The following is a 22,237-nucleotide window of genomic DNA, read 5'->3' on the forward strand; positions in this document are numbered from 1 at the left end:
AACAGTTTGTTTTCACATTCACCCAGATTTTTTTCTATGAACACACACACGCGCACACACACACGAAAAATGTTTTTTATAAAAATCAGATATTAGACATTCTCTCCTGAAATTTGATTTTTTCTACTTAATTCTGGCATGGGCCTCATTCCATGTAGACCTAGCTTACCATTTTAATAGATGTATGGTTTTTCAATGCGTGAATGCCACGTGGTTTATTTCATAATCCCCTATTGCTGGAATTTAGGTTATTTCCCATTTGGGGGGAACATTACTGCAGTTTCCTGTACTTTTATCTTTGCTCCCTTTTAAGAGTACTTCTGTAGGATAAATTCCTGGATGTTGAGTACTTACATCAAAAGCTAAAATTATGCTCATTCAAATTGTATAAGATAACACCAGTTTTCCACCCAAAATCTGTACCCACACACAGAATGCATGCAAATGTCTGTTTTCTCATACCTTTACCAAACTAATAGAAATATTTTGCTGCTTTTTAATTTGCATTATTTGCTTTGTAAAGAATTCCATGAGGTTTGCATTAATTCACTGGCTGTCCATTGTAATTATTCTTGTTATTTCCTTATCCATATGATTTGCTTTGTTTTCTATTGAGTTGCTTTGTCTTCTTGATTTGAAAGAGAGTTTTATGTATTAGAAATATTCCTTTTACTGTCCTTTAAATTACAAATGTTTCTCTCAATTCTGATAACTTTGTTTTCAAAGTTTATGACCTTATAGAAGTGTCTAGGCAAACTCAGCAATACTTTTCTTTACAGATATTGAACTTCTGTCATGCTTAAAAAGGTCTTTCCTATTTCAAAATCATAAAAAATATTCACTTCCATCTTCTTATATCTTAATAATCTTTTAATATTTAAAAGCTTAGATCCATCTGGGTTTATTTTAATGTAAGAAAGTAGAGATCCAGCTTTATTTGTTTCTAAATAGCTAGAGACTGTTGTCCTAACACCACTTATAGAATAATCTGTTTTTCCCCACAAGCATTGAAATGGCATATAAAATTCTCATGGATATTTGGTTCTGTTTATAAACTGTATAATTTCATTGATCTATCTGCATTTTCTTGCACCTCCTGCCCTGGTATTTTTTAATTACTCTTATGGTATGATATGATTTTATGGTAGGTTTTACTCTCTGTATGGGTAAGTTTCCCCGTCTTCCGCACACCACTCCCACCATTCCTCTTTATTTATTTTAATTGACCTGGCTATTTTTTCATAGTTATTCTTCTATAATCTATATTCTTCCATATATTTAGTTTGGGATCATTTAGGTTCCCCTCTCTACCACCCCCCAAAAAAATCCTGGTGGTATTTTAATGAGATTATCTTGAATTTACAGATGCATTTGGGGAGAACTGAAGTTTTCTTGGATAGAGACTTTCTATACTAAAGCAAGCTATGTCTCTCCATTTGTACATGTCTTCTTTTTATGCCCCTTCATAAAGTTGTATCACTTCCTTCACATAGGTTCCCCCCAACACTCAGTTTTAAAAGGGTTCTATGGGGAAATTGCTATTGAGGTCAAAGCATGGAACACACTCAGTTTGGCATCAAAGATAAACCCTTAAGTGCTGCAGAAACTCCTCCATCCCATCTGCTCCCAACTCTGGGCCTAAGCCAAGAGGTCGCTTCCCTCTTTGAAGTTGGAATGGGTCCATCAAGTAACCAGCAGGCAGTTGATGGCACGGATCCCATGCCCAGTCCTGTGCTAGAAGTATAGAACACAGACTCCATCTTCACAGAGCTTTGATGCTGCCTAAAGAGACAAGTGGCATATCTCTTAAGAATGACATTCCATATGAATCCATGTGGTATGGCCTTTGTTTTGATGGGAAATATAGGAGAAGAAGCCTGGAGCAGTCAGGAAAGATTTCAGGAAGAAGATGAAAACTGAACTGGGCATTGGCCTGTGGTTACTATTTAAATAAAGAAGAGGAAGGAAGCACATTATAAGCAAGAGAATCACTCCACAACCATTTACCTAGCACCTACTATGAACCAGATACTGGGCTAGGCACATGAAGAGGAGGTTATGTGCTCAACAAATAGTTTTACACATTCACTGTAACCCAAGCTCTGTGTTTGGTGCTAGAGAAACAGGACAAGTAAGATTGACCCTGGCCTTGAGGAGCTTGTAAACAAGGGAGACAGACTCTTAAATAAATAAGTTCAACAGCTGTTGTGATCGAATTCTGTGGAGAGAATAGCAGAAGACTCTTAATCTGGTGACTGTGCACCTCCTGGGTACCCATGGATGGGATTCAGTGAGCCTGTGAGCCCCTGAAATTATATGATGCTAAATTATTTGCATAACCAGCATTTTCAGGTTAAGAACCATCGAGGTAGAGTGCCACAAAATTCTTGGCTTCTGTGTTTTAATGACCATATAAAATATATAGAAAGACACCATTAGAAATAAGAAGTAAATAATTCTAGCCTTCCCCCAACCAGAACTATTCTAAGAGTTTAGAGGCTGTATCATCTGTTGTGGAAACTGCCCAGCTTTGAGACCAGGCAGATTTGGGTTTGAATACCAGCTCTACCATTTAATAGCTGTGTAACATTGGGTGAGTTCCATACACTTGAAGACTTTATTTCCTCATCTGTAAATTGAAAATTGAGAATTACAGAACCCAGTCCTCCCTCATGCCTTACTGTGGGAGTGAAATTAGCTAAGGTGTGTCGGTTACCTGGATCTGAGCAGGTCTTCACAGCCTGCTCATTCCTTCCTTCTGCTTTCATGCTTCACAGGAAGCTCTGCATCATGGGCTGTGGTTATGACAAGGAGGAATTTGAGCCAGGCCTGGAAAGGATGGAGAGGAGGAGGGGAAAGGAATGGGCATCTCAGACCAGTGGACAGAGTAGATACAGGGAAACGAGCCAGAAAAGTCAACTCGTGTTGTGAAGAATCAGTACGTTGCAGCCAATTTGAGCGGGTCTTAAATTCCAGCCTAAGCAGTTTGAACTTTATCCTATAAACTATAGGAGCCACTGGAGGGTTTGGGACAAGGAAGTCAATCCCATGGTGAGGTGGTTCTCAACCCAGCCTTTGCCCATCATGAATCCCAAGATACCCAGGAAAACAATTTTTAAAATAAAATTATAATGTGAACTAAGGCAATGCTTCTCACCTCAGGATCTTGTTAAAAAGCAGATTCTGATTCCTTGGATCACTGAGATTCTGCATTTCTAACAAGCACTGCGGTGATTTTGATGCTGTTTAACCATGAACCTCACTTTGAGTAGCCAGAGGCTAACATATTTTTGGTATTGTCATTTTTATTACTAATATTATTCTTGTAACACATATTGGCTGAGTGCCTGTCCTATATCAGGTACTGTGCTAGGTCCTGAGTAGAAAGAGAAGAATCAGACATGAACTCTCTTTTCTGGAAGCTCACAGTCTAATCTGAGGAGATGTGGCATAGCCCTAAGCAACTGTAATTCAATATAGAAAGTAATAAATGCCGTATTTTAGCCTCAGATAAAATACTGTGACAATTTGGTGAAGAGAAAGATTGTTCCCAGTTGAGGGAGAAATTGCCTGGTGTTTAAGGAAATGAATAGTAGCTTCTTTTTCTTATTATTAAACAATGAGTAAGAACCAGTGAGTAGACTTCAGAGTTAGATTTTAATCCTAACTCTACCACTTACTAGACATGTGACTTCATTAATCTCTTAAACCTCAGTTTCCTCATCCATAAAATGAGATACATTAATAGCAAGGCTTCTGGAAGGATTGTATGAGAGAATGTTTATAAACATAGTACCTAATAACTGGTTCCTAGTTCATTATAAATGGTAGCTCTGGTGATTATTATTGTTTTCAGTATTTGCTGTAAATCTTAACATGTGTCTCTTTGGCCCCAAGGATATTGTATTTGTTGGACAATTTTGTGATCACATTCCAGGGTTAAGCAGCAAATGAAAATGGAAAAACATCGAAGGGAATTTCCAAATCCAAGGAAACTTCCTTCACAAAGCCAGTGCTGAAAGAATTAGCAACTAGTATTTTCAATTTTTGAATATTTATTGGGCCAGACTGTTTCCACTGGGGAGACTTGGCTTGGCTAAAGGTGTAGCCAAGTGCTCCTAATAACAGCCACATTGAAAGGGAGCTCCACTCTATTTACAAGCTGATCAAAATGGTTTCACCGCCCACTGGCTCCCTTGAGATGTCTGCTTGTGTGATGCTGACTGTGAAATAAGTCAAATCAAATTTATAGTCCTACAGACACAGAATGTCAGAGCTCAGAGGGATGTTAAAAAGCACCCAGCCCTGGGGGGACCAGATAAATGATGCTTTACATCCCTCTATGCCTTGCTGCAGTCTTCAAGCCCACCCACTGGTCATTCCTTCAACCAGTATTTAATGAAGGAATATTAAAGGGCCCTATAGTAAGAGGATAAGGCACATCAGGGAACCTACAAGCACATCAGGAACTAACAGAGGAGGCTGCTGGGCTTAACAACAAAAAATCTCATTTCCAACCTTTCTCTCTCTCTCTCTCTCTCTCTCTCTCTCTCTCTCTTACCTGTGAAGGACCTTGTGCAAGTGCTGCCTTCTAGCTGCAGCTCCATTTCTTCATCTGTAAAGTAGGGATAATCCCACTTTGCTCATAGAACTGTCAGGGGGATTAAATGAAATAGAACATAAGATAGTTGGCTGACATATAACTAGGACCCCATAAACACAGTATCTTTTGATTCATTTTTCATTTTTTAGAATAATATTCATTGGATTTTTCCCAATTACAAAAGTAATTCGTGTTTATGGAGAAAATGTTGGAAAACACCAGAAAGCCCAGAGAGGGAAAATTCATGCATAATTTCACCACCCAAAGATAAACATGGTTGATGTCTCCTTTCATGTATATTTTTCCAGTCCTTTATACACACCAACATGTGTATTTTGTTTCGCCATGAACTGTATTGGAAGTGATTGACAGCTTCTGTTAGGATTCTGTTCCTGGATTCATATTCAAACTCTATCCCCCGCTAGCTCTGTGATCTGGAGCAACTTTCCTTCCATTCCCCCATGTGTAATAGTTGTGGCCTGCCGCGGGCGCGGCAGGTTGGACCCAGTCACCAGGAACGCTATAGACTGCAGTGCGGAATGGCGCCCCCTAGAGCCGTGCCAGGCGCAGTCATGCTGGGCTGCCTTGGGAACAGAGAGGTTGAGGTTGAAGGAGTAATGGGCGTAAAGATGTTTAGGCATTTGGCCAGTGGCTGACACAGGACATGAGCTTGTTAAATAGCAGCTACTACTCCACAAACAAACCCTGTGGTTTTGAAGAGTGGAGGGAGGTTCACTGTTGAGATTTGTTAAATAGCACCTTAAGGATGACCCATTGGGACCATGGTCCAGCCAAGAAGTACCTCTCCTTGTGCTGATCCTGCTATGCTTTAGCTTTTTTTCAAAAATTTATTTATTTTATTTATTTGTTTTTGGCTGCGTTGGGTCTTCATTGCTGTGCGCGGGCTTTCTCTAGTTGCGGTGAGCGGGGGCTACTCTTCATTGCGATGTGCGGGCTTCTCATTGCGGTGGCTTCTCGTTGCAGAGCACGGGCTTCAGTAGTTGTGGCTCGTGGGCTCTAGGGCTCAGGCTCAGTAGTTGTGGCACACGGGCTCAGTTGCTCTGCGGCATGTGGGATCTTCCGGGACCAGGGCTCAAACCCATGTCCCCTGCATTGGCAGGCGGATTCTTCACCACTGCACCACCAGGGAAGTCCCCGCTTTAGCTTTTGATCCTTGCACTTCACCATGCCTCTAAGTCGCCCTCAGGCATGCAAAGCCCAAGTGATGTGAGTGGGCTCACTGCACCATCTGCTTGCTGCTTCATCCCTTTGCTCTCAAGTTCTGCCTCCTGCTCGCCCCATCCAGGTGTGCAGCTTTCAACCCCTCCAAGCCCTTTCAGAGGTGTTGTCTCATTTGACCTGTTTAAAAAACCTCAGTAAGAGGCTAGCAAGAGGCAACCGAGTGGAGCCATGTGGCCTCCCGCAAGTGGTTTCCCAGGGCTGCACCCATAATGCTACTCAAAATGACTACAGATCTGCGTGATGTGCAAGATAGCTTGAAGTGACAGCTAGAGATGGCACCAAAAACTCTGAGTCACGTATTCAATCAGTCAGTCGGTGAACAAATATTTATTTAGCACTACTATGTGCCAGGGGCTGGGTTCTCCAGTGAGAAAATATTCCCTGTTCACTTCTCTTTCCAATTCTTCAGGTCCTCAAAGAGGAATGAATTCCTCTCAGTTTAGGGCCAGCAAATCTTCAACACCCCTCAACCCCAGCTAATCTCCCTTTCTGAAAAAGGGAGCAGGCTCAGACCCACATCCAGAGGTAGTAATATTGTTTAGTTTTCATCTTATATTTCTCTGCCACTGCATTCTGTTTATAGCAAATGATGCAGGTTTTTAAATGGTGATAGAAAGCTTCCTTTTTTAAAAAAAAATTTAGCTTAGATACCAAAAGTGAGTCGATTTAAAGAAAAGCATTAAGTAATGGGTGGTCCAGGTGGTAGAATGACTGATGCTTAGGAAGCCCTAGACTTGAGATGGGTGAGGCTTAACCCTTTCAGGTTTGCTGACCCAAGCCCATGATGACAGCTGTGGATTCTCCCCCAGAAAAATGCATGAACATCACACACAATTTCATCAAGTTCCAGAACTACCTGGAGTCCCATTCCTGGGCCTGTATTGGAAAGAGCAGCAGGGTAAGAGTCCCGAGGCCTGGTCTGCACGGGAGATCTAATCCTCTTCGCCACCTTCATCTTCTTGGCAGTAGTACTGGCAGTAATAGCAGTGTTGGCAATAGTAACAGTAGTTGTGTTTGAAGCAGTCAAACTGTACTTTGAGTACAGCTTTGAGTGCTTTCAACATGCCAGGCACTTACCAAGCCTAAGCTCAACTCATCCATGCAGAAAAGAATTATCACCATCCCCACTTTCTGGGAAACAGAGCTCAAGTAGTTTCCCCAAGTTCACTCATCTGGGAAGTCAGGGTCAGCACTTGAACCCAGCTGTACCTGCCTGTGATGTCTGAACAGGTCCTTAACCACTGGACTCCATTGTCTCGATAAATCTCTGTTGGATCAATTGAAGGACATTTGAACAGGTTCTGGCCGTCATTCTGCCATTCACCAGCTGAGTGACCTTGAGCAAGTTACTCACCCTGACTGACCTTCTGTTAAGGAAGAAGGTTTCGGAGTCCTGCCAAGCCATGATGCTAAGACGCAGGGCAAGGAGCGTGGGACCGTTTCATGAGCAGGAGAAGTGGAGCCAAGCTCAGGGACATGCACTGCGAGTTAGTGGCCCTGGCAAAGAGCAGGCATAGCCCTGACTTCCAGCAGAGAGAGCAGGCTTCCAGGAGCCCACATTTCCCATTGATATTTGCTCCCTCTCCTGGCAGCTTCATTGGCCCCCAAAGGTCTGTTTGGGTGCCCAGAGAAAAAGATCCCTGTCACCAATCCACTTTCATGCCCCAAGGGCCTCAGCACCTTCCCTAATTAACGAGGGCTTCTTGGCTCCCCCCAGGGCAGGCTGGCGTAGCAAACAGGGCCACTAATCCAGGTGGCTCCTGCGCTGCTGGCAGGTGAGGGAGGAGGGAAGGGTCCGACATATGTGTGGAATCCAAGGCAGCTGGCAGTCCCGTCCCTGACCCACACTGCCCCTCTGTGGTGGGTCTGGAGATGGGCAGGGCTTCTAGCTCTGGCCTCGTGGAGACTCTGAATGTTAAGGCTGGACAGGACTCAGATCAAACCACTCAACTAAAGGAGGGAAACCATGTCAAATTATTATGTAGTGCACCTGAAACTAACATAATATTGTCCGTCAACTCTAGTTCAGTAAAATAAATAAATACATTTTTTTAAAGGAGGGAAACTGAGGCCCGGAAAGGGAAAGCAACTTACCCAAAATGATACATCAAGTTATCAGACAGAGGTTTCCTATAATTAGATTTCCAGCCCAATGAGTGGTTTACAGGAATAATTATTATTTGGTTAATAAGCATTAATGCAGAGTTGATTTAGGTGGCAGGAACCTGGTACCCAACAAGCTAGTAAGAACTTTACATGTTTTACCATGTTTAATCCTCACAACAACCCAGGGAAGGTGGTGTTCTTATTAGCTCCATTTTACTGCTGAGGAAACTGAAGCTTAGGTATAGTATGAAACTTGCCCAAGGTCATGTGTCTGGTGAGAGAACCAGGATTCTATCCCAGGAATCGGAATCTAATGAGAAAAGGGCAGTCCTTGTCAGAAGTCACTGAGGGCTTGCTCAGGGTGCGAGAGTCATGCTGGGGTCTGCAGGAGGACAAAGCAAAGTAGAATGCAAATGAAACAAGAGGGTAGGTGAGGTCATTATTCAGCTTCCAAACACATGAGGATTAAAAACTGACCACACCCAGAGTTGTGGAGGTGTAGAGAAAATATCACATTCATACACAGTCGATGGGAGGAGGGTAAATTGGTACGACCGTTTCAGAAGGCAATTTGGCTAGCTGTCAGGACTTAAATGTGGAATTGACCCAGTGATTGCTCGTGAAGGAAGTTAGCCTGCAGAAACACTCAAAGGTGCAAAAAGCGAAATGCATGAGGCTTGTCATTACTGCAGTTTGTAATAGCCAAAAATTGGAAATCACCTACTTGACTATCATCAAGAAAGAGTTTAGTGAACTACTATATATCCAGAGGGCAGGATATAATGCTCTGACATGGGGAAATATCTTTTATATATTCTAAGTGAAGATAGAAATTTGGGGAAAGGTATGTGTATGACCCCATTAAAAAAAATCCGTCTGAAAGGATAAAAACGAAACTGTTAACTCTGGTCCTGTCTACTTGAATGAAGAAAGAATTTTCACTCTATATTATATAGATTTTTTTGTAATGTGTAATTTTTTAATTTAGCAGGTGTCACTTTTGTAAGTGAGGGGTTTTTTAGTTGAAGTATAGTTGATTTACAATATTGTGTTAGTTTCAGGTGTACAACAAAGTGATTCGGATATATATATATACATATATATATTTTTTTCAATTCTTTTCCATTATAGTTTATTACAAGATATTGAATATACTTCCCTGTGCTATGTAGTAAATCCTTATTGTTTATATATTTTATATATGGTGGTAAGCATCTGTTAATCCCCTACTCCCAATTTATCCCTCCCCCACTTCCCCTTTGGTAACCATAAGTTTGTTTTCTATGTCTGTGAGTCTGTTTTTGTTTTGTAAATAAGTTCATTTGCGTCACATTTTAGATTCCACATATAAGTGATACCACATGGTATTTGTCTTTCTCTTTCTGACTTACTTCACTTAGTATGATAATCTCTAGGTCCATCCATGTTGCTGCAAATGGCGTTATTTCATTCTTTTTTATGGCTGAGTAATATTCCATTGTGTGTGTGTGTGTGTGTGTATACACACACACATCACATTTTCTTTATCCATTCATCTGTTGATGGACACTTAGTTGCTTCCATGTCTTGGCTATTATAAATAGTGCCACTATGAACATTGGAGTACATGTATCTTTTTGAATTATAGTTTTCATATTTTCCAGATATATGCCCAGGAGTGGGATTGCTGGATCATAAGGTAACTCTATTTTTAGTTTTTTAAGGGTCAGTGAGGTTTTTTTTTTTTTAATAGACTTTATTTTTTAGAGCAGTTTTAGGTTCACATTGAAATTGACAGGAAGGTACTGTGATGAACCCATATTGACATATAATCACCCAAAGTCCACAGTTTACATAAGGGATCACTCTTGGTATTGTACATTTTATGGGTTTTGACAAAGGTATAATGACATATATCCAGCAATACAGCATCATACCGAGTAGTTTCACTCCCCTAAAAATTCTCTGTGCTCCCCCTTTTCATTCTCCATTGTGTCACTTTTGTAATAAAAATATACAAATCTGGAAAGGAAAAGAAAAGAAATAAAGATATGGTTTCTGCCCAGAAGGAATTTACTGCCCAGTGGTAAACAAGGACTCAGCCAGCCCTGGAATGGCTTAATTAACAGACAAACAATAAAATAACAGAATAAGATCTGATTGTGTATGTTCTGTGGGGTACAGAATGAAGAATTCAGTCTGAGTCGGGTAGGGTTAATCAGAGCAGAGTTCCTGGAAGAGGGCAATGAATGGGCCAGGATATAAAGTATATTTGGAAAATGGCCACCGTTTATGAATTTTCAAGGTGCCAGACCCTGTGTCAAGTATGTTTACATGGATATTTTCATGTATTCAGAATAACCCTATGAAGCAGATGTTATCCCCAATTTATGGATAAGAAAATTTAGCCTGAGAGAGCCAATTAACTTTTCAAAAGTCCAACAGCCAATACACCAAAAAAGGGATGCAAAACCAGGCCTCTGTGACCCCAAACTCTGAGCTCAAGTCACCAGGCCACATTGCCTAAAGTGGCTGAAGGCAAAGAATGACCTTCTTCTCAGAGGAACAAGTAACTCAGGGAGCCCAAACTCAAATTGTGGCTGTAAATAAATGCCATGAGAAAAGTCAGCATCACCCCCTTCCCTTTGGCTGAGCACATCTTAGCCCCATGGTCCTTGGAGAGCGCTTTGTAAGAAAATAAAGACAAAGATCCAGCCTGTCTTTATCCCTGACAAGGTGCTTCCATTGTGATGGAGGTGAAGAAGAACCTAGAAAGAAATGCCACGTGGCACAGGGGTACAGAATGACATGCCCCTATCATAAAGCCATGTGTGTTCTGTGGCAATGAACTGTGAATGCATCAGCCTTCCCACAAGCCTGTGGACTGCCACAGGGCAGAGACCACACCCCTGTTTGTCTGTATCCCCACAGGTTGTCCTCATGCCTGGCACTTAGCAGAGCTCCGTATTTGTGGAATGAATGAATGAACAAATGAATGAATGAATGTATAAAAATGTAAAAAGCTACCACTCTTACATGCTGGTGTCCTGATCCATAAAATAGGACCAACTATAGTCCCTTCATCTAGGGATTACTGTGATCATTAAATGGGCAAATGGTGTAAAGGATTTAGTGTAAGATGTGTACAAGAGCACACACAATGTGATTGACGGTTCTGATATTAGCTATTAGCACTACTGTTATTTGTGTATCCTTTAAAAGCTGGTCCCTCAGGATACACCCCCTTTACGCCATTTATTGACCATTTTACTAACATCTTCAACAGGATTGGCAAGCAGAGTTACAAGTTTATCTTCAGCAAGTATGCTTTCCTGCTCTGGATCCTCCCCACCTTTGCCACAGCTGTCTGTGCCTCCCCAGCCTCTGTCCCAGGCCTTAACATGTCCTCATGGGTGGTGTGCCTACCTGTGTACACGCTCACCAGCATTTACCGTCCAGGGTAATTCACAAGGTTTCCAGGTGTTACCTCCCTCTCTCCACTTCCCCAAATTTATTCTCCAGTTTCCCATTTTTGTCAAGACCAGTTTAACTATGCCCTTTAGACTCAGTGACAGAAACAAGACCATCCCCCTGGGCAGAAACAACTCACCCCATCATGGGTACTAGGTGTTCACACGTCATATTTGCATTTCCACTGGGGCCTTCTGTCCAGTGTCTTATTCCAAAGGAGAATCTGGGACAGTGGGACAAAAACCTAATGGTGCAAGCCTTGTCGCAAATCAGACCACAAGGTGGCGCCCTCATTGGCCCCCACCTAGAGCTAACCCACAGTTGAGAAGAGTCAGCGTACTTATATATGTAGTTACCACTTACCCGGAGTATGGATAACCTGCTTTCCAAGTTAACCCCTCTCTGGTTTAACTCCGCACCAGGAACTCTGGCCATCTCCCCCCAGCCACCACCCCTGCATTGCCAAGCAGAGGAGTCGGAGGCTCCCTGTAACAACAAGCCGAAGCTCAAATAATCAAGAAAAGGGCAAGTGCTACAGGGGGGAAACTCAAGCGCAATCCAAAATAGGGATTCTTGTGGCATCTATGCCACAACTGTGGGATCTTCAGCCACTTTCTGGGTCTCGGTGTCTCCATCTGCCAAGCGAGGAGGTTGGACTTCGTGATTTGCCAAGATTTCTCCCATTCAGATGCTCTTCCTTCAACGAATGGATTCAAAGGTGATCCCAAAGACCAGGCCCTCAGGAAGCTCACAGTGTAACAGAGGAGATAAGACAGGAATACAAAAGTCACTGTACTGCAGGTGGAGTGGCTGGCTTAGGGACGTGGTTTGAAGTTACGAAACGTTCTGTAAAGTATATTTGCATTTTTTAAAGCATTTACATACGTATATACAACAGGAAAAAAATCTGAAAGTTTATGTACCAAAATGTGATGTCTCTGCATTATGGGTATGTGTGCTTTTTAAAATATTTTTTCTTTTCTTTTTGCTTTTTAATAGTTTCTCATTTTCCCACAAAGGGTATGATTAATAGCATTAAAAACAAAAAAAAACACGTTTCATATTCAAACAGAATTGAGTTTAAATCCCAGCTATATTACAAACATGCTGCGTGGCCTGGGGCAAGTCATTCAACCTCTCCAAGTCTCAACTGCCTTGCATTTAAAATGGAATTGTTTTTAACTTAATATTGCCATTAAATGCTTTGGGACCTCAAATTCACAGGGATGAGTTAATCATGTTTCCCAATTCATAGCACCTCATTGTCATCGATCTAAGCCAGGCCTCTCTCTTACTTTATTGATTTATTTCCTTTTATTCCCATCACTCATTCCCCTTTCCCTCTGCCTCACCCTTAGGCACCCATTTTGTATTTGATATGTATAATATTTTTTAACTTGAAAGTGTTTTTGAAAATGTGTGTGGTTGTTTGTACCTTATAACAAAAGATACTATGTTATAAATCTCATTGTTTCCTACTTTTTTCACAAAGAACAATGTATTTAAGATCTTTCCATATTGCTTTTTGGACATGTCATCCAGGACTTCTAAGTGCTGCATAATTGCTGTGCTATGCATGTACTCCACTCTACCTTTCCATAACTCCCAGTGAGGGGCACCCAGGTGTTTTCCAACTCTCTGTCACCATAAACACCACCCTGAGCATAGTCGTACATGGCCCCCGATCGACCTGTGTGAAAATTCTTTGAGAGCTCTGCCCTGGAGCAGAATTGCTGGGTCAGGAGGTATCTGTATACTTAATGGGATCAGAAGGTCTTCACAGCCTGTGCCCCCACCAGCAGGAGACTTCCCATGTCTCCACACCCTTGTCTGCACTTGGCACTATCGAGTTTTCTAATTTTTGCCAACCTAACAGATGTTCTATCACTCTGTGGTTTTCACTTTATTTGACTGCCTAATATTTTGAGCATCTTGGTATATGCTCATTAGCCCTCGGGTTTCCTATTTTGTAAATTGCCTGTTCCTTTTCTTTGCCCACTATCTGCTAGGAATGCTGTCCTTTTCTTGTTGACTTTCAGGAGTCCTTATATATTCTAAATATCAATCCCTTGACTGTCTTAGACATTGTAAATAATCTTCTCCCATTCTTGCCCCATAGTTTATCTTTTTGAAGTGTTAAGTCGTTTTTCTTCACCTCTCCATCAATAAGATCATCCTTTACCTTGTCTTCTTTTACCTTATAAAGGTTTACCTTTCACCTTTAGGTCTTTAATACATCTCATATTTGCCATGGAAATACTTCATGGCATTTTGTGAAGGATAAAATAATACAGGTAAAGCGCCAATACAGTGCCTCAGACCCAAGAGCTGTACAATTGTGGGTGATTATTATTATCATTTGAGTAGAAAGTGGTAAGCACTGCCCTAGGAAATCTAGAGATACGGGAGTTTGAATGCCGTTTAGCTAGATCAGAAAAGATTTTATGGGCGAAGGTTAAGTGATGGAGATTGGCCTAAAAAAAGAATGTAGGAGTCATTTATTTTGAGATGTAAAGGGCAGTATTCCAGGTAGAGGAACTGGCCTGGGCAAAGGCCGGGAGACAGGAATGCCACAGGTTGACAATGTTTGGGCCGATCACATCGAAGAGAGGGGTCTGACTACTCACCAACTGCTGTCTGTCTTTCTGCCCGTGCCCACCCCACCCCTTCCCCATGCAGGCTCCCTGTTCTCCACCCTGAAGCCCCCCGACGCCGTGTTCAAGGTGGTGTTCTGGCTGGGCTACTTCAACAGCTGCCTCAACCCCATCATCTACCCGTGCTCCAGCAAGGAGTTCAAGCGCGCCTTCGTGCGCATCCTCGGGTGCCAGTGCCGCGGCCGCCGCCGCCGCCGCCGTCGCCGCCGCTTGGGCGGCTGCGCCTACACCTACCGGCCGTGGACGCGCGGCGGCTCGCTGGAGCGGTCGCAGTCGCGCAAGGACTCGCTGGATGACAGCGGCAGCTGCCTGAGCGGCAGCCAGCGGACCCTGCCCTCGGCCTCGCCGAGCCCCGGCTACCTGGGCCGCGGCGCGCCGCCGCCCGTCGAGCTGTGCGCCTTCCCGGAGTGGAAGGCGCCCGGCGCCCTGCTGAGCCTGCCCGCGCCCGAGCCCCCGGGCCGCCGCGGCCGCCACGACTCGGGCCCGCTCTTCACCTTCAAGCTGCTGGCCGAGCCCGAGAGCCCCGGGACCGACGGAGACGCCAGCCACGGGGGCCATGAGGCCGCAGCCGACGTGGCCAACGGGCAGCCCGGCTTCAAAAGCAACATGCCCCTGGCGCCTGGGCAGTTTTAGGGCCCCGCGCACCGCTTCCTTTCCCTGGGGAGCCAATCATCGTGGGGGGCGGGCGGGCGGAGGGGGGGAGGGGAGTGTCGGCGCCCGGTAGACACGGGCCCCACGGGGAAGCGGGGGGAGGGGGGCGGGGAGAGGGGCAGCTGCTTTTCTGGCAGGGGCATGGGTGCCAGGTACAGCGCGGAGAGCTGGGCCGAGCATGCTGAGAGCCTGGGGGACCCGACGCCAGCCGGGATTTCCGTCTCTCTCTCTGTGTATATATCTAAACGAGTCGCTCTGTACATGTATTTAACCGTGGGTGCACGTGCGTGTGTCTGTGCGGTGTACGTGTGGTCTGCGTGTGTGCGTGTGTGGGGCCGCCCGCGCGGGGGCAGAGCGAGTGGGTGCCCAGGAGGCAGCCAGGGCGTTGTTTGTCTCGTGACTTCGTACCTCGCAAGCCCCTCCTGTACTTCACTGAACGGTGGCACTTTGGCGGGGTTGGAAGCAAAGTCGGACATTAAAGGTCATTTCTCCTGTGCGGCTTTGAGTAGTTTGTGAACGGGGTGGCAGGCAGATCTTGAGTTGCCTTTTCGTTCACATTCAGGTGTGCCCCAGTCTCTCCCGCCGGCCCTGTGGGCAATGGTTGTGCCGTGCCCCCTTGACCCCGTTTTTGCCTTTGCCATTCTTGCCCTTCAGGGCTAAACAAATCTGATCCTGTGGCCGAAAGTGACGCCCTGGACTTGTCCCATAAATCCTGCTTGCCCGCTTTTGACCGTTACCAGTATCTAAATCCTCCTGCTGTGGGCAACACTGGGCAATGTCTGGCTTGGCCCTGATCCCCAGGACCCCGATCCTAGCTGGAGCTACCAGGCCAGCACCCTAGGTGGGCCTGTCACCTGTGAGGGGACTGGTCCCTTACCTCCTCCAGTATCTTTTGACCAAACACTGCATTATTTGCCGGTGCCCATGGAACCTGAAAAAGAGAGCCAGACTGCAGAATTTTCTGGACAAGATAAGGATCCATGTGTCAATGCAACACATATGGGCACAAGAACCCTCCTAAGCTCGGCTAACTGGCGAGCCTGCCTGGGAAAGTAGCACCGAGGAAAGTCACGCAGAGAGGAGGAGCATACCTTGAAGAAGGTAACTTCCGTTCTAGTCTCAGCGCTGCTACCGATTTACTCTATGACCTTGAGAAAGTCACATCTCCTCTGGATCTTGGTTTCCCATCTATGTAATGACAAGATTGATTCTAAGGTCTTTTGTGCCTCTAAAAGCCACTGGTTTTATAAAAGAATAAAGGATAGGGAACAAAACAGGGAGCATTTTTCTTCCCTGAAATTAAAAAGAAAAGCTTAAGAGGAAAACCCCCATCCCAGTCCCTTTCTCTTCCTGCTTTGCGTTTTCTAAGTTGAGATTCATTAATTTTTCAAATGGTAAGAGCTTCTTCCAGTAATATTAGCACATCAATCATTTATTCTATAGGCGATTGAAATAGAAAATCCCTTAATGGAGGAGGGGCAGTCATTCATTTAGCTGAAAAGTGTAGGGGTATCAGGCATGGCTGGATCCAGGGGCTTAAACAGTATTGTTAGCTTGCTCACCGGCTCTTATCATTCATCTAGCTCCCATCTTTTAGCTCTACTTATCTTTATATGTTACACTTGTTTCCTTTCTGCAAATAGCTTTCTCACACCATTCTTACAACTTGAGCCCCCTCCCCAAGGAGAAATAAGATTTCCCAGCATATCTGCCAAAAAAAGAAAAATAAAGAAAAAATCCAGAGAAGCTAGATGTTCTGTATCACAGACCCCTTTGAGACTGTAATGAAAGCTATAGATATACCTTCCAGGAAAAAAAATGCACATACAAAAAAGTTACATTTTCATACAATTTCAAGTGACTCACCTCTGTTTAAGATCCTATGAACTAAGCATGATACCCCAGATTCACTAGTTATTTGAAAAAAATGGATGTTCAGAATTATCTAGGCCAATCCCCTCATCTTTACAGATGGAGAGACTGAGGTAAATAACTTGCCAAGTCACACTAACCTAGGACTAAGACCTGGATCTGCTATATCCCTGTGCAGTACATTTTCTCCTCCCTTGTGCTGCCATCTTGGAGTTGAGTATATCCTCCAACAGAAAGTAGGTTTCTTCTTGCTGCTATAGAGAAAAGGGAGTCCTAGGGAAGGAAGAGCCTGCACCCAATTCCCAGAGAAGAAGGAACAGTTTGGGGTGGTCCTCTGGAAACATTTGCTTAGCAACACAAGTCTTTCAAACAAGTCTGACACAGAATACTGATACAAGTGCGGTCTGCAGTGAAGTGAGGAAAGGAGGACAGAGCCTCGCCCCCTTGGCCTCCTCCTCCACGTCTTCAGCCCCTTCCCCTTGCCTGCCCCAAGCACCTGAGGGCTCCACAGCATGAAGTTTGAAAATCACTGGTGAATGGGACTTGGAGTCAGTAGGACCTGGGTTCAAGTCTTGGCTCTGGGTGACCTTGGGCAATTTACCTGCCTCTTCTCATCTGTTTCTCCATCTATCAAATGGACATGATCTTCACAGCCTAGCAGGAAGCACAAAGGATTCGATGAGATCACTGTGGTATAAATACTGAACTGTGAATCACTGGGCAAATGCAAGTTATAATTTGGACTTCAGATATCTGAAGCCACAGTCACCAAATGTATTTCCTGAGCTGCTCAGTTACAATGACCTCACACATTACTGCTTCTTGGAGGCCACCCAGGCAGCACAAAGAAGCAGTGGCAGCCTCCTATCTCTTTCCAGAAGGAAGATTGGCCAAGCAGTGGCTCACATCCCTGGAGAGTGCTAGGTTCCATATCTGCCCCCAGCCAGGGCCTGCATTATGCTGACCTCTCCAGGCTGCCTCACTGTGGTCTACCCCGAGGAAGGCCACGAGTTCATCAGGAGCCCTTGGGGTGAACAGGTCTTCTCTGCTCTGACCTCACAGCTGGCCACAAAGCAGCCTACTTTATCATCTCTAACTACCCAAATACTGCTGGGTCGTTTGTCACCCCTGAGGCATGCAGAGGGATACATCCTTACACCAACCGAAGTAAAGAAGGAAGTGGCTTGGCAAGGGTAGTAGTTAATCCTGCAGCTCTGGGCTCAAATCCCACTCCTGCCATGGGTTCTAAACCTCAGTTTCCTTAACTGTAAAATAGGGATAATAATAGTACTTACTTCATAGGGGCATTAGGAGGATCAAATGAGATCATGAGGGTAAAAAATGACACCATGCCAGTCACTTGGAGAACATCCAATAAGTGGTAGCTATTTGCAGAGGTATTAGTTATTTAATTCATTACTTTGATATATGACGTTTAGAATATCTGAGTAAAAAGACAAAGAAAACAAATTCGGTGCTATTCATCAGATATCAGGGTTTTAGGACTCAGGGTCCACCTTGAAGAAGAAAGACACAAGTTTATGACAGAGTAAAAGAATTTTATGTCTTACAGCATGAAAAAAACATATTACTCAAGGTGATGATCAGCCCAAACTAAACGGAAAAGTGAAATTTAATAAAATAATGTTATAGAACATTCTAGAGTGACAAAGCCAGAATAGGTGTGTGAGAGAAGTCTGGATGTCTTAGGGATAGTGCATCCCGTGACGAAGGAGTGGGAGGAGGGGACATAGGGCTGCTCTGAGCATGTACCCGGGTTCAAGGCCCACTCCACTGTCTGAACCAGCTACTTAGGCCTGAGGCCGATTGCCCTGTGTGGAAATAGGGGATGTGGTTAGCACTGGCCTCACAAGGTTGGGATGAGACAAAATATGAAAGAGCTTGGCCCAGACTAGGCATTGTTTTTATTACCTGTGGGCCACCTTACATAGCCTCCTTTCTCGCAGTTCTCGACTTTCTTAAACCAGAAGCTCCTTTAAGAATCTGGTGAAAACCAAAGAAAAGTAAGCATAACAGCCCAAATGTCACCTACAATTCATGCCCCCCAAATCTCCCAACAGACACATGGAACCCATAAACTCTTCAACAGATTTTACTCCCTTGATATACAGAAGTAGCCAAACCCAGAGAGAAATATACACACGAGATATGCTAGCCCTCAGGGAGCCCAGGAATTTGAGTGTGTGACAGGAGTTGGGCGTCTACCACCATCCTCACTTGGTGAGACCCCAAGTGTCAGGCTCCATCTTCCATTTGGGGCATGGAGGTGATGGATAAGTGCCCTGGGATCTTGGGAGCGGGCTGCATGGGACCTAAGCAAAGTACTGAGCGTCACTCCTCCAGATGAAGAACAGCCCTCCTTCTGCCTGCTGTCACCAAGAGGTCCTCACCAGATGCCAAAAAGTAGGAGAGCAGCCACTCCTCAGCTCAGATTAGGGGTTGACTTCCACCCAGCCCTGGAAACAGACATGGCGGCCTCTAGCTACCCCACTCCTCTCAGCAGATTCCTTCAGTACGCTCTTCACCTTACCCCACCAGTGCATGGAATCTTTATTTAGTCTGGATAAGGGTGAGAGTCAGGATACAAAGGCATGGCTGGGTCAACTTAGAAGAAATTGCATCCTTCCACAGTCTTCCCACACTACACCTGGACCTGCCTTCTGAAACGTAAGAACCAAGAACTGGCCATGTTTTTCTTTGGCTTCCCCTGGAAAACCTTTCCCTTAGTCAATGAGTGGCTTGCTCCTGGCTGGCTTGGCTACAGTCAGAGCCTCGGTGTATGAGTTAGTTCGCTGAAGTGCGGGTATTGGGAGGTGGGGAGGGGACAGATGTTCAATCTGCTCCCGTTCCTGCTCTAACCTCCCAGCCCTCTCCTTCCCCACTCTGCTCCAGCCACGCTGGCCTCTGCTGTTCCTCAAACTGGGGAGCCTGGCTCCCCGCTCAGGGCCTTTGCACTTACTGGCCCCTCTACCTAGATCCCCTTCTCTCCACACGGCTTCCTCCCTCACCTCCTTCGCATCTTTGCTCAAGGGTCACCTCTCAGGGGTCATCTGATTCCTCTGAGTGTCCTATTTAAAACTGACCTCCTCACTGCCCACATCATCTAGCCCCTCCTATAGCCCTTTCCCACTTTTATTTTCTCCACAGCACTTATTGCCGCCTAGCATGTTTTATATTTTATCTGTTTTTATGGTTTTTTGTCTGTCTCCCCAGGCACACTAGAAATACAAGTTCCATGAGGGTGGGATTTTTTTTCTGTTTTGTTCACCGTTGTATCCTCAGCATCTAAAGTAGTGCTTGCCACATGGTTAAGTGTTCGAATATTTTTGAATGAACGAGTGTATGTTACCTCACCATGAGTGTGGGAGTGCTATCACAGTAGGAGAACAGAGTGCTAGGGGAGCTCATGGCAGGGGCTCCTACCTCTAACTTGATGATGGGAGCTGGGGCAGGGGGCAGTTCTGGTCAGGGAAGGCTTCCTGTAGGAAGTGGCATCTGAAGAATGTCAGCTGGGCCCTGCCTACCCAACACCCCCTGTGGTTCCATCGTTAGTGCTTTCATACACTGGCTTGGTGGAGATGGGAGTCTAAAGGCCAGGTATCTGGTCATAGCCCAGCCCCTAAGTCTCCACCCTCTTTAGGCTTCTGTCTACCATCTGACAATCAGAAGCATTGAGCCAAAGACAACCCCTAAGCTCTGCCGATCTATGATGCCACTTTTGTTCTCTCCTCAATGCACAATCCTCAGAGACAAGCGATTTTTGGAGACAACCTCATCGTGATTAGTAAGATAAACAGCATTGGCCCTTGCTGATGGCCTCATTCAGAAAAGCAGCATCTATGTAAGAAGCTTCCAGAACTGCTCGTGAGCAGAGGAAAGTGCTAAAACCTGGTGACTGCCCTCACATATAGTGCCAGCTGCTTCTGCTGAAAGCATGTTTGTGTCTCTGCCAAACACCACCTGAAATCCGGCAACCACTTAACACCTGTATGTCACGCCCCCATTTGTTCTTTCATTTAGTCTACAAATGATTGTTGAGCTGGGAGCCAAAGAAACAAAGGCAAGTAAAACGCAGCCATTGCACTCATGAAAATTTCAGTCTGGAAGAGGAGATTGGACATTCCCTCCAAACATGAATTCTGAAGGAACACAGACATCGTCAGTGCCATTGGAGGCGTGTAAGTAAAGGGCTTTGGGAATTCAAGGGAGAAAGGATGCAGGTTGAAGCCCTAACCTTCGATGTGATGGTGTTAGGAGGTGGGGCCTTTGGGAGGTAATTAGTTTAGCTGAGGTCACAAGGGTAGGGCCTCTATGATTGGATCGGTGCCCTTATAAGAGGAGGGAGAGAGAGCAGCGCTTCCTCTCTGCACCATGGGAGGACCCAGTGAGAAGGCAGCCACTTGCAAGTCAGGAACAGGGTCCTCACCAAGGACAGGGTCTGCCGGCACCTTGATCTTGGGCTTCTAGCCCCCAGAACTGTGAGAAAGAAATGTCTGCCACCCAGTCTGTGGAGTTGGTTTGGCAGCCCGAGCTGACGAATACAGGAGGCTCTAAGAGGTCAGAGATGAGAACCTGGACAAGGACGAGTCTAAAAGAGGTGAGAGATGTGAGAGGTGACAGGGTGGGTGTGTAAAGGTCTGGCCCAAGCAGTTGCACGTCCAAAGTGATGCCAGAGCACAGTTTTCCTACGACAGGCTGAGCAGGTACGGGAATCCCCACCTGACAGACCAGGAAGCTGAACCGCTAAAAGTTCCTTTCCCAGGTCACTTGGCTGATGAAGGGGAGAGTCAGAACAAGACTCCACACTGCCTGGCCCCAACCTAGAATTTGTTCTCTCCTACTGGATCTGTCTGTGTGATAGATGTGTTTCAAGGCTAGATTCCAATCAAAACATAGCTTGGAAAGTGGCGGTACTCCCTGGTCATTAGGGCTGAGTTCAAACCCTGGCTCTGCTATTCAGCAGCTGTGTGGTCCCAGTGAAGTGATTTAACCTCCCTGAGCCTCAGTTCCCACACTAGTAAGACTGCCATGATAGAGTCTTCTTCACATAGTTGCTATAATAAATGAGGAATAAATGAGCCAATGCTTGGAACTGAGAAGGCTTGGGCATATAGGAAATGCTCAACTAGTAATAGTGATTAGGTCAGTATCCTTGCTGTGAGGAAACAGGGAAAACCTAGGGTCTCAGCACTGGCCAACAGGAAAGTTAAAAGCTTTTGTCTGAACCAGGGTTAACAGGTGTTAGAGGGTTCTCTTCTAAAGCTACATTATGTCCACACTCCCAACTCTTCTGAGAGAAGTCCTATCTGGGGAGAGCTGACAATAAAAGAAAACCAGGAGAAAATGAATAGTGCATTCAGATCATCCGAGTAGGGGCAGATGCTACCAGGGCCTGGTGGAGCAAATCAATCTCGGTGGCAGAACTAGATTCAGGAGCTGGACTCACTCAGGAGTCTTCTAGTCTAGGGGCTCTCACACTCTTTGAATGCAACCCACAGGATGGAACACTGCACATTGCAACTCAGTACATGTAGATATAGATATACAGATATCAAGGTTTCTCAGTCTCCTCACTGTTGAAATTTTGAGTTGGATAATTCATCGCTAGGGAGTGGGGAGGGGGCTGTCTTGAGAATTG

General features: G+C 45.0%; 2 protein-coding genes across 3 annotated transcripts in view; both read left to right on the forward strand.

Annotated features, from left to right (window-relative positions):
• Positions 1 to 14,730, forward strand: part of ADRA1B (adrenoceptor alpha 1B) — a 255,747-nt gene extending 241,017 nt beyond the window's left edge. For both annotated transcript variants that reach the window (XM_057541728.1, XM_057541727.1), the window contains one exon: positions 14,081 to 14,730. In XM_057541728.1, the coding sequence (XP_057397711.1) occupies positions 14,081 to 14,688 (608 nt within the window). In that variant the 3' untranslated portion in view covers positions 14,689 to 14,730. The remainder of the gene's footprint in view (positions 1 to 14,080) is intronic.
• A 97-nt stretch (positions 14,731 to 14,827) lies between these two features.
• LOC130707275 (uncharacterized) overlaps positions 14,828 to 22,237 on the forward strand; it is a 34,292-nt gene continuing 26,882 nt past the window's right edge. The window contains exons 1-2 of the mRNA XM_057541022.1: positions 14,828 to 15,807; positions 20,620 to 20,777. The gene's annotated coding sequence lies outside the window, so the exon portion shown is untranslated. The remainder of the gene's footprint in view (positions 15,808 to 20,619; positions 20,778 to 22,237) is intronic.

The sequence above is a fragment of the Balaenoptera acutorostrata genome, chromosome 2 (assembly GCF_949987535.1).
Source record: "Balaenoptera acutorostrata chromosome 2, mBalAcu1.1, whole genome shotgun sequence".
In the NCBI taxonomy this organism is placed as follows: Eukaryota; Metazoa; Chordata; class Mammalia; order Artiodactyla; family Balaenopteridae; genus Balaenoptera; species Balaenoptera acutorostrata.